At 43.2% G+C, this 16,302-nt stretch overlaps 1 protein-coding gene across 1 annotated transcript in view; it reads left to right on the forward strand.

The window, feature by feature from the left end:
- The first annotated feature begins 3,860 nt into the window (after positions 1 to 3,860).
- Positions 3,861 to 16,302, forward strand: part of PNPLA8 (patatin like phospholipase domain containing 8) — a 44,824-nt gene continuing 32,382 nt past the window's right edge. The window contains exons 1-5 of the mRNA XM_068401039.1: positions 3,861 to 4,035; positions 5,154 to 6,370; positions 7,227 to 7,376; positions 8,616 to 8,767; positions 10,534 to 10,628. Coding sequence (XP_068257140.1) covers positions 5,246 to 6,370; positions 7,227 to 7,376; positions 8,616 to 8,767; positions 10,534 to 10,628 — 1,522 coding nt within the window. The 5' untranslated portion in view covers positions 3,861 to 4,035; positions 5,154 to 5,245. The remainder of the gene's footprint in view (positions 4,036 to 5,153; positions 6,371 to 7,226; positions 7,377 to 8,615; positions 8,768 to 10,533; positions 10,629 to 16,302) is intronic.

The following is a 16,302-nucleotide window of genomic DNA, read 5'->3' on the forward strand; positions in this document are numbered from 1 at the left end:
ATCTTTTCCTTAGCAAAGGTATGAATCGACATACCATTGTACATATCCCAGTGGTGAGATGAACGCCTGAGCAGGCACAGAAGAGAATTTTACAATGAGATTGTGGGAGACAGTGTGACTGTTTAGGAAGGAGCTACATGCAGCTGAAAGGGATCAGTTGCCACCTACCTCCAACACCTTATTTGCCAGTCAAAGAGAGGCAGGATGTGCCCAGGCAGCATGCAGCTTAATGTGGCCAAACTTCCTTCTTACTGAAGTTGAAGGCCTTGTTTTGCCTAACCCTTTGTTGTCGTAAGAGTGCCAGTTAGCCTGTTTAAAGGCAGCTCAGACTGTGGCTTCAGATGGGCCACTGCATCTTAAGTCATCTTATGAGATCCCATTCAGTTCACTGTGTTGGTAAGCAAACGAGTCCTGGGGCTTGCATAAGGGCAGACAGAGCTGGGGAAGCTTCTTAAGCTAACCCTGCTACCACAGTCTAAAATGTATCATCAGTACCGTGTTGCTCTCATAACAGTGAGTGGCCTTTACCTAAAGCAACTCATACAAACAACGGGCAGCAAAACCTCCCTGCTTAGCTGCCTCTGGCACTTAGGGCAGACACCACTACTGTTTGAGCTATTTGGTTTAAAAATGAGCTTAACTATATATAATGAAATCTGTCCTGGTTTGGACTAAAACAGAACCAATTTTTCTTTCAGTTATTTTTACTTTCAGCTAAGTCTCTTCTAAGTAACTGCACTTTCTGAAACTAACTGCATGTTTTGCAGACAGTGTCTGCTTCCAGGACTGATAACACTCGAAGTTTATAGTTATCACTGAGGCACCGGTAGGGATGTTATGCAGAAAGGCTCTTGCTGTACTTATTCTTAGAGAAACCAAGGTCACTGCTAAATTCCTCACTGCTTACGAGTGAAGAGCCGAAGGGGGGTCGCACCTGCAGGGAGGAGCGGACAGGGCAGGTGACCCAAAATTGACCAACGAAGGTGTTCCATCCCATACACGTCATTCTCAGTATAAAGCAGGGGGATCACGAGGATCTCACCCCTTCTGCTATGGCCAGTGTCCGAAGAGGACTCTGTCCATTTTCCTGCTGCCCCTGATCCCGATCCGTGCATCCCTGAATCCAGTTCTTGACCGTCACTAGGCCCAGCCTGGGCCTTCCCGGAGCCTGCCCTGCAGTGCCGGTGGTGACGTGGCTGACATCGGGGGAGCTCAATCTTGGTTTTGTATAAATTTGTATAAATTTTTTTATTGTTATTATTATACTCTTTTTCATGATTATAGTTCATTAAAACTGTTTTAATTTTCGAACCCATAAGTCTCTCTCACTTTTCCATTTCCCTTCCCCTTCTGGGGGAGGGGGAGGAGGGTTAATAGAGAGCGTCTACCACTCGTTTAATAGCCGTCCCAGCCTTAAACCATGACAAAATCCCACGATAAATGAAAAGAATAGCACAGAAGTCTTAAAAACAGTTGCCAGGAGTAGACCATCACTAGGTAATACAAGCAGACGTGTAGTCATATACAGATAAGGCAGGCAGACCATACCTGCAGAACAGGCCACTGTAATGCAAAAAGCAGCAACTCTGAAAGCATTTAGGAGGAAACAGATGAGCACCTGGGTGTGAACCACCACCTGCGCAAAAGGATCCTGCATAATACATGGCTCATGAGCTATTTGTGGCCACTGAATATCTCACTGAGGAAGTCATACTGGAATACTGGAATACTGCCTGTAAGTCTTGCATTGATACACTAAGAGTACAAAAATTTCATTGCATTGGGTTTACGTGACAAGGTTTTGGTAGCGGGGGAGCTACAGGGGTGGCATCTCTGATAAGACATCAGAAGCTGCCCCTGTGTTGGAAGGAGCCAGTTCCAACCAGCTCCAAGATGAACCCACCACTGGCCGAAGCTGAGCCCATCCGCAACATTGGTAGTGCCCCTGGGACAACATATTTAAGAAGGGGGAAAAACTGCTGTGCAACAGCAGCTGGGAGAGAGGAGTGACAGTATGTGAGAGAAACACCCTTCAGACACCAAGGTCAGTGAAGAAAGAGGGGGAGGAGGTGCTCCAGGTGCCAGAGCAGATTTCCCTGTAGCCCATGGTGAAGACCATGGTGAGGCAGGCTGTCCCCCTGCAGCCCATGGAGGTCCACGGTGGAGCAGATATCCACCTGCAGCCTGTGGAGGACCCCACACTGGAGCAGGTGGATGCCCGAAGGAGGCTGTGACCCCGTGGGAAGCCCGTGCTGTAGCAGGTTTGGTGGCAGGACCTGTGACCCCATGAGGGACCCACCCTGGAGCAGTCTGTTCCTGAAGGACTATACCCTGTGGAAGGGACCCATGCTGGAGCGGTTCGTGAAGAACTGTGGCCCACGAGAAGGACTCATGTTAGAGAAGTTTACGGAGGATTGTCTCCCGTAGGAGGAACCCCATGCTGGAGCAGAGGAAGAGTGTGAAGAGTCCCCCCTCCCCTGAGGAGGAAGGAGCAGCAGAGACAACGTGTGATGAACTGACCACAACCCCCATTCCCCATCCCCCTGTGCCGCTTGGAGAAGGGAGGAGGTAGAGAAAATTAGGAGTGAAGTTGAGCCTGGGAAGAAGGGAGGGGTTGGGGGAAGGTGGTTTTAGATTTGTTTTTATTTCTTACTATCCTACTCTGTTATTAATTGGCAATAAGTTTTAATTTCCCTAAGTTGAGTCTGTTTTGCCCATGACAGTACTTGGTAAGTGATCTCCCTGTCCTTATCTCGATCCATGAGCTTTTCATTATTTTCTTCCCATCCTATTGATGGGGAGGGAGCAATAGAGCGGCTTGGTGGGCACCTGGTGACCAGCCCGGGTCAACCCACCACATTGTTTGAAGGCAAAAAGGAACTACAAATTATTCAGTTAATATTCATAAAATATTCAAGAGCTGAAGAATGTCTTTCATTGGGAGATGTAGAAAGTTTAATCTGTTCAATTTATCAAAAATAGGTGATAATAATTACAACATGCACTGGATATAAATTTTCCTTTGGGGAAGAAAATACCAAGTAAGAAAAGTAATTTTACTTTTTAATTGTGAGAAAGAACAGAAGCAGATGACTGGAATCTGAAACACCAAATGAAACATTATCCTCCTAACGTTCAAGGCAAGGCATTCATCAGTGGACCGAGGCACACGGTGCGTTCACCACTTTTTGCCATCATCACCGTCAGTTCAGGCAACTCCATGGAAATTGTATTTCTGACAGGCCGCGCAGGCGGGAAGCTCACAGGCCTGCTGCTACTCTTAGGTCTGGCTGGGCAATACCAAGGTGCCCCTAACCCTGCCACGCCTACACAACCCACAGTATTTGTGACCTTTCTCCAAGTATTAAGCGGGAAATGCGGGGGGACATGCCGGGGCGCCTGCACCGAGGGCCGGAGAGCCGCCAGGCCGGGTAGGGGACCTCCTCCTCCACCTCCACCTTCTTCTCCTCCTCCTCCTTCTTCTTCTCCTCCTCCTCCTCCTCCTCCTCACGGCCCCCTCGCTCCCAGCGCCCCCCGGGGGCCGTCACAAAAGCCCGGCGCCGCCAGCAGCGTCAGGCAGCACCAGCCCCCGCCGTCACCGACCGCACAGAGGCCCGGCCCGCCCGCCGTGTGCCGCTCCGCACGTACACCGCCCCGCCCCTGCCGGCCGCAGCTCGCGCGCAGCCGGCCGCCGCCACAGCCGTGACCTCGCCGCGCCCAGCTCCGCCTCCCGGGCCGCAGCGACCCGTCCTTCGTCACAGCGCCCCGCCCCCCGCCACCGCCCCGGCCCCGCCCGCGGCGGCCGGTGGGACGGTGCGTGTCTCAGCTGTTTCCGGCGTGCCGGCCGGGGCGCAGCGCAGTGGCGGGGCCCAGCTTGCTGCTACCGCCGTCCTCCTGCCCGCTCCGCCGGGCTGGCATCGCGCGGGCCGTGGCCACTGCGGCCGTCCTGCTCGTGGGAGGCGGCAGGCCCTGCCTGGCGGTCGGCGGCGGCGGCGGCCTGGGGAGCGGGGGGAGGCGGAAGCCGTTGCTTAGCAGGTACGCGCCGCCGCCGGGCTGGGCCGCGTCGCCCGGAGGGTGGGGGGGGGCGGTGAGCGCGTGCCAGGCGCGCGGGAGTTGTGTGCGTGACACCGGAGTGGGTATGGGCGCGTGACGCGGGGCCGTCGCCGGGCGGGGGGGGGGGAAACGGGACGGGAGGGGCTGGCGCCGTTTGTTTACGCGGCCGTTCTCGAAATCGTTTCTGCGAAATGGCGCAAGGTAGAAACAGAGCCCGCTGCCCCTCCGGGGGCAGGAGGCACCCGCCCCCCTATATATCACCGCGCCCGCGTCCCTGTGTATCACCGCGGCCTGGAGTCCGGCTGCACGGCGGCGTCGGTGACCCAGCGGGAAGGCTGGCGGGCGCGGGACAGGGGCAGCGCAGGTTCAGGCAGCCGATGAGGAAACTGAGTAAGGACGCTCCTGCCCGCGGCGGTGTCACCTCTGCTGTTGCTTTGCCGCCGGCCTGCGCAGGTGTGAACCTGCCTGACCTCCTCTGGCCCCTGTCACAGGAGCCAGGGAAGCCTGAGCTCGCCATTTAGGCAAGTAATGGATTTGCTTTTGCGGTTTCAGCGCCACTCTTGTATAGTGTGTAAAGCTCTGATCCACCTCAGAAATGTCTATGTTTTCCTTGTAGAGTAAGGATTATATACTGCCCTTAGCTCTTGTGAACTTGTGGCTTTATGCTGGAGCTTTGCTCAGAGAATTGGGTTCTTTCTCTCTTGCGAGGTATTCTGCAAAGGTGTGGTAATATAATGACGGTTTCATTTCAGATTTGGTCTCTGCACGAGATAATTTTGCTAAAGAGGTAGAAATTTCTTTATTGGAAAGACCAGCAAGCAATTTTCAATGTGTCGCTAAATGCTTTCGACAAGTGTTGTGTGTTGCTCAAGATGGACTTAAACTGGCCTTTAAGCAATAATATGTTGAAATTAAAATGTTGGGATGACACAACCAAATGTCCTGAGCAGTAGATATCCCCATGAGATTACTTGATTTGAATGTTCAGCTGTCTTTACTGAAAGTATAAACAAGCTTCATCTGCTTTAAGCAACTCTGTGATTTTAGTTTAACTTGTTACTGGTTTTGTGTTTCCATTGTTGTTTTTTTTTATTTTTCAGATAACACCGTGATACGAGACTTACGTATTGAAATATATTTTCTGGAATGAAGTAGACAAGTGACATAGAAAAGGTGTAATTATTTATAAGTAATGACCTTTCATTTATCTTTAGACGCATATTTGTTCTTTGTGATTAACCGAAAAAGTCTTTGGTGGAAGCAAAGAAACAAATACCTGTATTTGTATAGACCTAAAGTCTGCTGGAGGATAAATCATGCCATTCACCCGAGAGTTTTCCATACAAGCGAGCCTCGGTGTAAATGGGTCAGAAGCAGAACAATTTGGTATAACAAATACATTTACAGCCATGACTTTTTATACTACAGAGTTTCTAAACTTTTAACTTCTTCTTCCAAAGGACTTACAAAAGTGAACAATCGCATGTCACGAATTAAGAATACTATAGAATCTGTTTCAAAGGCAGTGTCTGGCACGCACAGTGAGCTGGTTTCACGGATAGCTCGATTAAAGTCACACTCAGGTACTCTGGGAAAAGGAAATAAAAGTAATGCAGATGCAAATAACGTTAGTGCAAGTCTAGAAACTGACAAACAAGTCACAGATGCCAGAACTCAGGAGGATTGCAACAGTGGCCCAGCTGCAAAAAAATCCACTTGTGCAAGTGAAAGCTCGGAGTCTATGTTAGTAAGTTCAAGTGGCACTTACCAAGATACTCCAGAAGATTCAGCGTCTACTAAAAACCACCTTTTTCATGTAAGCTACTTTTCTACAAATTTTGGAGAGACTTATAACTTTGTAGCTGATCATATCAACTGGTACTTTAGTAATAATTCTGTTATGGATCAAGAGAAAAAAGGGAATGCCTTATTACAGGACTCTAAAAGGGAAGAGACGAATAAGCTTGATTCATCAGAAAATATTGTAATGAGTGAAGAAAAGACAGTGGATTCAGCAGCAACTTTAGCTCCTGAAGCGGAGACTCTGGGTGCTGAAAAGACAAATACTGCTCTTCCAGTTTCCACTAAAAACAGTATTGCAAACTTTCTTTCATATCCCAGTAACAGTGTACAGGCTTTTGTAGACAGTTACATTGGTGGGTTGGTTCCCAAGTTAAGATCTGAATCAAAAGTTGTTTCACAAGAAAAGAATAAACAGCTGGAACAAGAAGTGTCTGAGAAAGATGAGGAGGACAAAGCAAAAGAGGCTAAGACTGCAGAAGAGAGGGAAAAGCATCTGTCTCTTCAGAGAGAAAAGGCAAGTCTTTGCTGTTATTTCTTTATGTATTATTTCTATGTATATGTATATTTTATACGTGTATATGTACACTGCACACGTGTATAAACCTATATATAAACTTACATATGCATATATGCACACATATATACTTACATAAGTATATACCTGTGTATGTATTTGTATATGATGACATATGTATGTACACGTACATTTGTTTATATGTGTACGTACGTGTAAGAACATATGTACTTACATAAATAAGTATATAGGTGTATACACATATATAAAAACTATCTAAACATATATGCATACTATATGTAAGCTATATGTAAACTTCCATATACATATAAATAAGTATATATATGTATGTATACATATATAAAATGTGTATATACTTTTTATATAAGTATATATGTGTATGTAAGTTTATAAAGTGTATATATGTATATACACATACGTGTATGTATCGTATATAGATATATTTAGTTCATGTATATGTAGAGAGAGAATACATAAATATAGATAGATCTGGTCGCTTTTTTGTTGTTGTAGTTATAGTAATCTTACACTCCTTCATGGTCCAAATACTATGATTTCAAAGTTGCCCTGAAAATACAGCCAAGTACATGCTGACACGTTCGTTTGGTGTGTTGTTGCTGTGATCTGCCTTCCTTTATTTTTCTAGTAAACAAAGAATCAAAAGGTTGCCTCTTTACGTTTAAGCAATGCTTACTTGATAGTAGATCTCTAGTACCATGTGCTGTCCATTACTTCTGAGAAGTCTTAAAATAAGTTTGGAACTAGTCTTGATAATCATTTTACACATTTCTTAGAGTAGTTTTATGTTATTTGTATAACTTTTATCTTTTTTTAGATTATTGCAAGAGTGAGTATTGATAACAGGACTCGAGCTTTAGTTCAAGCCCTACGAAGATCCTCTAATCAAAGAGTCTGTATCAGCAGGGTTGAAGAACTGACCTATCATCTTCTAGAATTTCCAGAGAGCAGAGGAGTTGCAATTAAGGTGCAAATAGTCTTTATGCTTAGATGAAAAATAACTATCTTGACAGGCATTTGACATAAAATAACATAAAACTTTCTTCTGTGCTTTTGTGGGCTAGTCATATTTTCTATTTGTAAAGATTACAATCTGAATATCTCTTTTTATAGCTGATTTTTTAGCTGGTTCAAGCAGATTCATATGCAAACTATCAGTTTAGCTTAAGGCTCTTGAGATTGCAATGTTTAATTTAGAAGCATACAGCACTGTCATGTGGATAGATAGTATAACTCATTTTAGTGGTAGACGAAGGTTGTACACTGTGTGCTCTGTCGCAATTGACCAGACGGGAATGTACAGTACGGTTGATCTGCATATGCACAACAGTTTTTATGCTTGTTTGCATGCTTCCTTTGAAGAGAGATGACACAAGTGGAGTATAACCATCAAATAAATTCATGTAATCTAGTCCTACTCGTTCTGTTTCCTGCAGTGAAAGGACAGGAGGTGGGTGGTAGACTATTCTAGCAGTACTAGCCACATCACGTCATTTGTCAGTCCCATGCCTTTTTCCACAAGATGTGACAGATGTGTGACATAGATTGTAGAATTGCTGGAAGAGAGATCTTTGGGAATGGAGTGCAGGCCAGGTGAATCATCTGGGCAGGGTTCAGGTCAGGCATCCACATGAGTAGATGTTGTGAATTACTTTATTATGAAAGAGTGCACTCCCTACTCCCATTTTGATTATAATACTTTATATCTTTGTGATAATAATTGTAAATTTAAAAATTACTCAGGATGAGGAAGAATTTTAATTTATTTTTTGTTTTAATATTAGTGTACTTTGAAGGCATTTCCTGTTTTGATGCAGTGTGATACCTATTCAGCAAAATATGAGCCTTTAGCTGTACTTGGTGTGCTGTATACTTGAGTTTATATTTGGCCAATGTGACATGTCAATAAAACTAAACTGCTGATAAATACAGCTATTCTAGCTATTTGAGAGATTTACATTTCACCTTGATTGTTTAATTCTGATAGGGAGTTACTTTAGCAATGAGGGGCATACTACATAATACTGGAGTCCTTCATTTCTCTTGTTGGAAAGAAAGATGGGTAAATACAGATTTAAATAAGTTTTCCTCTGAGTTTAACTAATATATTACTTTTATACTTAAATGCCAAACTACTAAATTTAAGCATGGATTCTTTTGGTATAAACATATAGTTAGAATGAAATATCTTTGTATTTACCAATAGGAAAAATTAATCCCATGCCTGCTGCGACTGAGACAGGCAAATGACGAAAGTCTTCAGGCTGCTGTTAGAGAGACTTTAGCTCTAATTGGGTATACAGACCCTGTGAAAGGCTGGGGAATTCGAGTCCTTGCTATTGATGGAGGAGGAACAAGGTAAAACCTCTGTTTTTTTTATGTACTTGAAACCTTCTTCATACTGTAACTGGAAAAAAAATTTCAGTTTCTCTTTGATAAGTTTGTGCCCAAAGATGCAATTTATGGTTTACAGTTATCTCACATTTGACTATCCAAGTGATGGGTATTATTTTTGTATGCATTTGTGCTTAAATTTCCGTGCATTAGTATTCCTATGATACTGAAATTACTTAACCTTTTAAAGTTGGCTACACACTTAAGTGCTTGGATTTGCTCTTTCTCCTTTTGGAAGTAAATTAAATGGTTATATGAGTTAGTCTGCTCACACATCTAGTCTCAGAAATACAAAATTGGTGTGAAATGCTAGAAGTTACTCTTATGATTGTGTTGACTTAGTAATACAAAAAATGTTCTTGTACTTTTCTGGAGGGTGACCTGCCTTCACAGGACCGGTCTCATATAAAAGAATGAATAGGTTAGTGGTGAAAGCTATTCTAGCCATGCTGTTGATTTATATTTCTCCTACAATTAATGCTTTTTTTCCTTCAGTTTACGCACCATGTGTCCTTAGTTATGCGTGCTCTGGTTCTGCATGAATTTATGCACCTGCCACAATATGTAAAGAGTAGTAGCAGAAGCATGTTCATTAAATTCCAAGTCTGATTTTTACCAAAAGCTGTGTTTTCAGTCATATTTGAAGAAATCTTGTTGGCAAATATTTACAGATTCACAAATCTTTATTGATAGAAAGTGAAGTATGAAGTTGTTGCAGAAATACAGTTTCATGAACTTTTTGTTTCCCCATAGTACTTCTTTACTTGCATCAAAATCAGTTGCCTTCAGTAAGGAGTAAGTGTATGTCACAACTTCAACATTTATGTTTCCAAAAGTTCATGGTAAACCATAAAGATTTTATAAAGTAGAAAGAAGGATGCTTCACAGATAACGGCATGATGCCTATATGTAGAAGTGTGTTAATTTTTCTGTTAGATTTCTAGGGGAGTGGCACCTTATCTTTAGAAGGTGGTATGAAACAAGTCCAGAGAAGGGAGCCTCAGTACTGACTGCTGGCTGTTGTGCCATTAATTGATGGTGTTCATCTGGTTATACTTTTGGACTGGGTTGACTACTGCTCTTCAGCACAAGCCAGGACAGATTTGGAGGCAGCATGCAGGAGGTGCCATTCTCAGCAGAATGTGTGGGCAAGATGGGACTTGGTTTGGTGCTCCTTTTGCCATACACAGTTCTCTGGCTCTAGCCCGCCAGAGTTAGCAGCTTTGCATGCCAGATACTCTATTTCATGCTTTAGAAGCACAAGTCTGATGGTCTGGAATGCATCTCTCCAGTTATTTCAGACACATTAAATTGAGGCAAAAAAACCCACAAACGGCAAAATACTATGTCCCAAGGGGCATTATATAGCCCTGTGAAGATGAAACTTTTAAGTACTGTGTGGTGTGGATTCAGCTAAAATGTATCCTGAGTCTATATCTACAGAAGAAGAGCATCCCTGAGCCTTTGCTATGGAACAGTATGGCTACAAAGCAATATGGCTGTAGCTGTTCAGTACTAATTTTGGTATGCCTGAGTACGTCATTTATATTTAGTGTTTGTCATTCCATTTTAATTGTGTTCTGCTCCTCTAGCATTCCCTGAAATAGTCAGGATTCTTACTGTTGTGGTTATTCGGTTATAATTAGCTATAATTAAGCAAAGGTGGGCTTAATTAGAGCTATGTAAGATAAAACTACCGTTATATGTGAAGGGGTTGTTTTGTGTTTCAGAGGTTTAGTTGCACTTCAGACTCTACGGAAACTAGAAGAACTAACTGGAAAGCCCGTTCATCAACTTTTTGACTACATTTGTGGTGTAAGCACAGGTAATTAAGCCACACATTGGAATTATGCTATCAATATAGTAGAAGAATATCTGAGAATAAATGCAGATTTTGCAGAACTTGCTAGTTTCTGACTTCAAGTGTAAGCTGGGAAAGTACAGATGTGATTTCTAAAGTCTTTCTTTTTTCTCTGAATAAGAACTTTGGATGATTCATGATACGTTTGTAACTTCAAACTAATTTCTCATTTTTTCAATGAATGTGAAACCTTCATTTTGCACAGAGATACAATATCTGAGATGTTTATGAGGCTTTACAGACAACTAAGGTAATGTCCCTCAGGGACTGATACTGGACCAATAGTGTTTCCTTATTAATGAGCTGCACAGTGGGACAGAGTGTGCCTGTAGCAAGATCTTGGATGATACTAAATTAGAGGAAGTGGTCAGTACAGTGATGCCCTCTGTTCAGATCGGCATGTGCAGGCTGGAGAAATGGCTTGACAGGAACCACCTGAGGTTCAGTAAAGCCAAGTACCAAGCCCTTCATCTCAGGTGGGCTGACTGGCTAGAAACCAGCTTTGCAGAAAAAGAACTGGTCCTGTTGGAACAAGTTGAACATGAATCATCAGTGTACCCTTGCAGCAAAGCAAGCCGACCACGTATTGGCTTGTAGGCACAAGAGCATACCCAACATATTAAGGGTCTCTGGCCACTGTATGTCTAGTTTCGGGCTCCTCAGTAGACCCTTAATCTGTTGGGTACGTTCTTGTACATACTGGGTGAGTCTGGCAGAGGGCCACGTAGGTGTTCAGGGGACTGGAGGTCATGACATACAGGGAGAGAGTGCAAGAACTGGGTTTATTCAATCTTAAGAGAAGGCTAAGGGCAGACCTTATGGCTGTTTCAGCTGATGGGAAAATACAGAGAAGATGGAGCTGGACTCTTCTCGAAGATGCACAGTGTCAAGAGAAAAGCCAACAGACAATTTGGAATATGGGAAGTTACAATATGGTATAAGGAATCACGTTTTTCTTGCAAGGATGATAAGTCAGACACTGGAAGGAGTTGCCTGCAGATGCTATGAAATCCCATCCCTTGAGATATTCAAAACTCAGCTGAACAAATGCTGAGTAACCTGTTCTAATTGAACGTGTTTGAACAGGAGGTTGGACTAGGTGATGTCTAGAGGTCCCTCCCAGCCTTAATTGCTCTGTGACTCAATGATGTTACTCCTCCCTAGGAAGTAGGAAACTCTGAAGCCTAAGTTTCTTTTTAAAAGACAATCATCTCTTTTGGAAATGATGCTAGACCAGTCACAGCATAATGCTGATTTCTAACATAACAGCTATGCTGTAGTTCAGTAGCTCAGTTTCCTTTAGAAACCCAGCTTGTTCAAATTTTTTGCACTATACTTAGCTTCCATACAGTTTAAATCAGAAATAACATTAAATGCAGAACACCATGACTAGATGTAATTTTGTGTTTCCAGAGACTTACTTAGTAGGCTCAAAATAGTAGAGGAGGAGAATGTTTAGGTCTACTAGACAGAATTTGTTTGTAGGCACAATATAGTTAATTAACTTAACAGTAAGTGGTTATTTCTTTGGAACATAGTTTTACTAACCAAACACTTCTCTAATGTCTCCTTCAATCATGCTAAAGACATTTTATCTTTGGTAGAGAGCCATGGTGTTCTTAATTCGATCCCACTGCTTTGATTAGAACTAACTTCATTCTTAATTCTTCACCAGATTTTGGGTTTTGTGACTGCTACTAAGTACTTAACATGTTATTTTAAGCTTTGTTTACACTATCAAGCTTTTGTCTGCAGTAGTCCAGCTTGCAGGAGGTGACAAGACATGGCTGGAGAGGTTGTACCTATCTGTCAGCATGTGCTAGCAGTGTACTTTACCATTTCAGTTTGTGTTGACAGTACATATGCTGATAGGATTTATAGGAGCTTGCAGCTGGATGAATTGTGGTTTACAAGTGTGATGTATTAAATGGTAGGAAGGATGCCTCTTGTGCATTACAGGTGTGGGTTTTTTGGTGTCATAGGGTGTAAATGCAGGCAGTTGCAAAGAAAGGTCACTGTAATGATGCTGTGATGGGCTCTGCGTACTTAGGTCACCTGCGTTTTGCTGAGCGCAATATCTGGGCATGGAAGCACCAGAAAATCTGCAAGCACATGCAACGCAGTGATGGCCACTAAACTCTTTTATGAGGAATCAAGTTAATGTGAATTCTGTATGGAGCGTCGATCTGCTGGAGGGTAGGAAGGCCCTACAGAGGGATCTGGACAGGTTAGATAGATGGGCCGAGACCAACGGCATGAGGTTCAACAAGAACAAGTGCCAGGTCTTACACTTTGGCCACAACAACCCCATGCAGCGCTACAGGCTGGGGGAAGAGTGGTTAGAAAGCGGCCCGGCGGAAAGAGACCTGAGGGTGCTGATCGACAGCCAGCTAAACATGAGCCAGCAGTGTGCCCAGGTGGCCAAGAAGGCCCATGGCATCCTGGCCTCTATTAGGAATAGTGTAGTCAGCTGGTCTAGGGAAGTGATCGTCCCTCTGTACTCAGCACTGGTGAGGCTGCACCTTGAATACTGTGTCCCGTTCTGGGCCCGGCACTTCAAGAAAGATGTTGAGGTGTTGGAGGGAGTCCAGAGGAGGGGGACCAAGCTGCTGAAGGTTCTGGAGGGTCTGACCTACGAGGAATGGCTGAGGGAGCTGGGGTTGTTTAGCCTGGAGAAGAGGAGGCTCAGAGGTGACCTTATTGCAGTCTACAACTACCTGAAGGGAGGTTGCAGTGAAGTGGGAGTCGGACTCTTCTCCCAGGCAACTAGCAATAGGACAAGCGGACATAGCCTCAAGCTTCTCCAGGGGAGGTTCAGGTTGGACATTAGGAAGAATTTCTTCTCGGAAAGGGTTATTAGACATTGGAACGGGCTGCCCAGGGAGGTGGTGGAGTCACCATCTCTGGATGTGTTTAAGAAAAGACTGGACATGGCACTTAGTGCCATGGTCTAGTTGACATGGTGGTGTCAGGGCAATGGTTGGACTCGATGATCCCAGAGGTCTCTTCCAACCTGATTGATCCTGTGATTCTGTAATTCTGAGTTTGTGCCTGTTCTGTGCAAAAATCCAAAGATGAAAACAAGGCAGCTGAGAGGAGGAAGTACCATTGCCCCATGATCTGAGGTGCTGGGAATTCTGTAAGTGAGGATGATTACCGCTGTTCTACAGAGTATGGCATGCTTTTATAGATGCACAGAGCACTTAACCTATTGAAGACAACTTGTCTGCAGGTATGCTGTGGATGTGGCGTGTTTGTTCTTTTCACTGCTCATGCGGTCTCCAAATATATCAAAGATACTTCTCAATCGTGGTGCACTTATAATTCAGTCGCTGGGAGCAGTTTATAACATGAAGAGTACGTGATCAGGCAGAGTGCATACTACCATATTTTCAAAATGCTGGCCTGCTCCAAGAATTTTAAAAATGCCCTTTTTTTCCTAAATTTCTGTATTAATATAATAATTAGTGGCATTCAGATGCATCGTATGAGGTATTCGATCATTGACATACCGTGATCAAAGTTACTCTAAGCATATTGTTTTCCAGTGCATTTTACTACAAAGACATCTGAATTGTGCTGGTTTCTTTGATCATCAGTTTTGGATGTATGTGAAGTTTGCATCAGGACTTCACATATAAGGATGTTCTCCCAAAATATTCCTCCCAAGCTGTTAAGAACAGCATAGGGCTAGTGCCCCCATGTATTCTCCCAGCCTTCAGTGATTTGCAGATGTGGAGCCTCCTTAAACAAAGCTGGCATCTCTCTGTGTTGATGTTTGTTTTTTTTTTTTTGCCCATGATGTCTTTCGAGTTTTGAAATGCATTTTGAAAACCTTTCTGACAGAAGAAGTATTTAGTTTCAGGAGAACTCTTGAATAAGTCAAGTCATGGTATTATAGAGCCGGAAGTGTCCTTAGGAGGTTATCTCATTTCCCAAGGGAAGGATCAGCTGTGTGTGTTTCACTACTGACAATTTTCTAAGATTTTGAATCAAGTTAGACCTCTTCAGAAAATCCATGCTAGTGCTCTGCTGTCTTTACATTTGGGAAAAAAACCCCAGATGTCTAATGCGGATCTTCCTGGTCCAGCTCAAATTTGTTTTCTTGTGTCCTGACTTCCCAGGAACACCGGTAACAGATTCTTTCTTTTCTTTTTGCAGCAGCCTTCTGTGCATTTGAAGGCTTTTGTCATAGCCTGTTTACTCAGGCTTTCCTTACAGACTGATTACCTTCACCTGTGATTTTTTGGGGGGGACTTTTTAATGTGGTTTTTCTGTTTTTCAATTGGTCCACATCTTTTTTGAGGAATGTCATTCAGATCCAGATACAGCACTTCAGCTGAAGTCTTACTTGTACTGAATAAGGAAGGAGTACTTCTGTCTTTCACATTACATTCTTGCCTGTCTTGTGTCTTATTAGCCAATTTTATCCCTGTGTTCTTCAAGATATGCTCCTTACTCTCCCAGGTTTTGTTTAGGTATTTTTTCCCTCTGAAGTGTTGGCCATCAAGGCTGAGATGGTGGCTGGAGTGTAGGAGTCTGTGATACAGAGCAGGATGTGATGGAAACATCAGAAACTTTTTCACTGGACCATCTGATAGAGCCTGCACTGTATCTTTGATTTTGACCTTACTCTCCTGTGAGTGTCTTGTTACCATCCAGCAGATTTCGGGAAAGACCCTTAATGTGTACCTTGACTCTGATATTATCTGCTGCCATTTGTGTGCTGACGTGGACTGCAGTTTTTTGTGCTGTTTTTCAGGAGGTGAAGTGAAAATGAGTTTGCATTTGGTATTAATTTTGTACCTTTGGCTTTGAAACTGTTCACCAAAATAGCAAATGCATGATCTTAGAGAGTTAAAAGAAGGTAGCAGAGGGTTTGCATGACTCAGGAGAATGGTGCTTCTCTGCTTTTAGTCTGTGTTGAATACTGGCATTTCATGATTTGGCAGTTGAGTGAATTTCTCTTGATGAAACTTTGATGTGTCAAGTAGGCCCAGGTTATATTAAGCGTGTGTGCTATGTTTTAAAAAATTGAGACCATCAGTCCACTGACACTGCTGTCATGGTGGTGGGGTTTGTGAGAGCAAAAGCAGCTTGGAAGTCACGTTTGCTTTAAAGCTATCTGTAACTTTCTTTATGTAGTTCTTTCTGCGTATGTGTTTTATTCTAACTCTATTTCAAAAATTTACTCCTTTTTAAATTGATTTTCTTCAAACCTATTGCATTCATTTCCGAATTGGAAAAATCCTGTGTCTTAATTATTTTTAATGCTTAATTACATGTCTTCGCAGTATTACACAATTAGATTTAAAAATTGTATATTTCCCTTTCAGTTTAATATATCTAAGAATTGTAGTGATGCATTAATTGTATTTTTCCACAGTCTTATTAATGGTATTCTGCAACCATGCTTTTTGAGTACTGTTGTTTTGTTCCTGCAAGGGTAGGTCATAATTTTTTTAGGCACACACTAGATGGCAGTATGTATGAATGACTAATTGTAAATGATTGCAACCAAATGTATTCCAGACTAGTCAAAACTCCCTCCCTTTTACAGAATTTTCCTAGAATTTTTCTTTACTGACTCAGAGTTTGCCAGAGAGCAAGTAATGCTCCAAATATATTTTCAGACCAC

This window comes from Nyctibius grandis, chromosome 5, assembly GCF_013368605.1.
Source record: "Nyctibius grandis isolate bNycGra1 chromosome 5, bNycGra1.pri, whole genome shotgun sequence".
In the NCBI taxonomy this organism is placed as follows: Eukaryota; Metazoa; Chordata; class Aves; order Nyctibiiformes; family Nyctibiidae; genus Nyctibius; species Nyctibius grandis.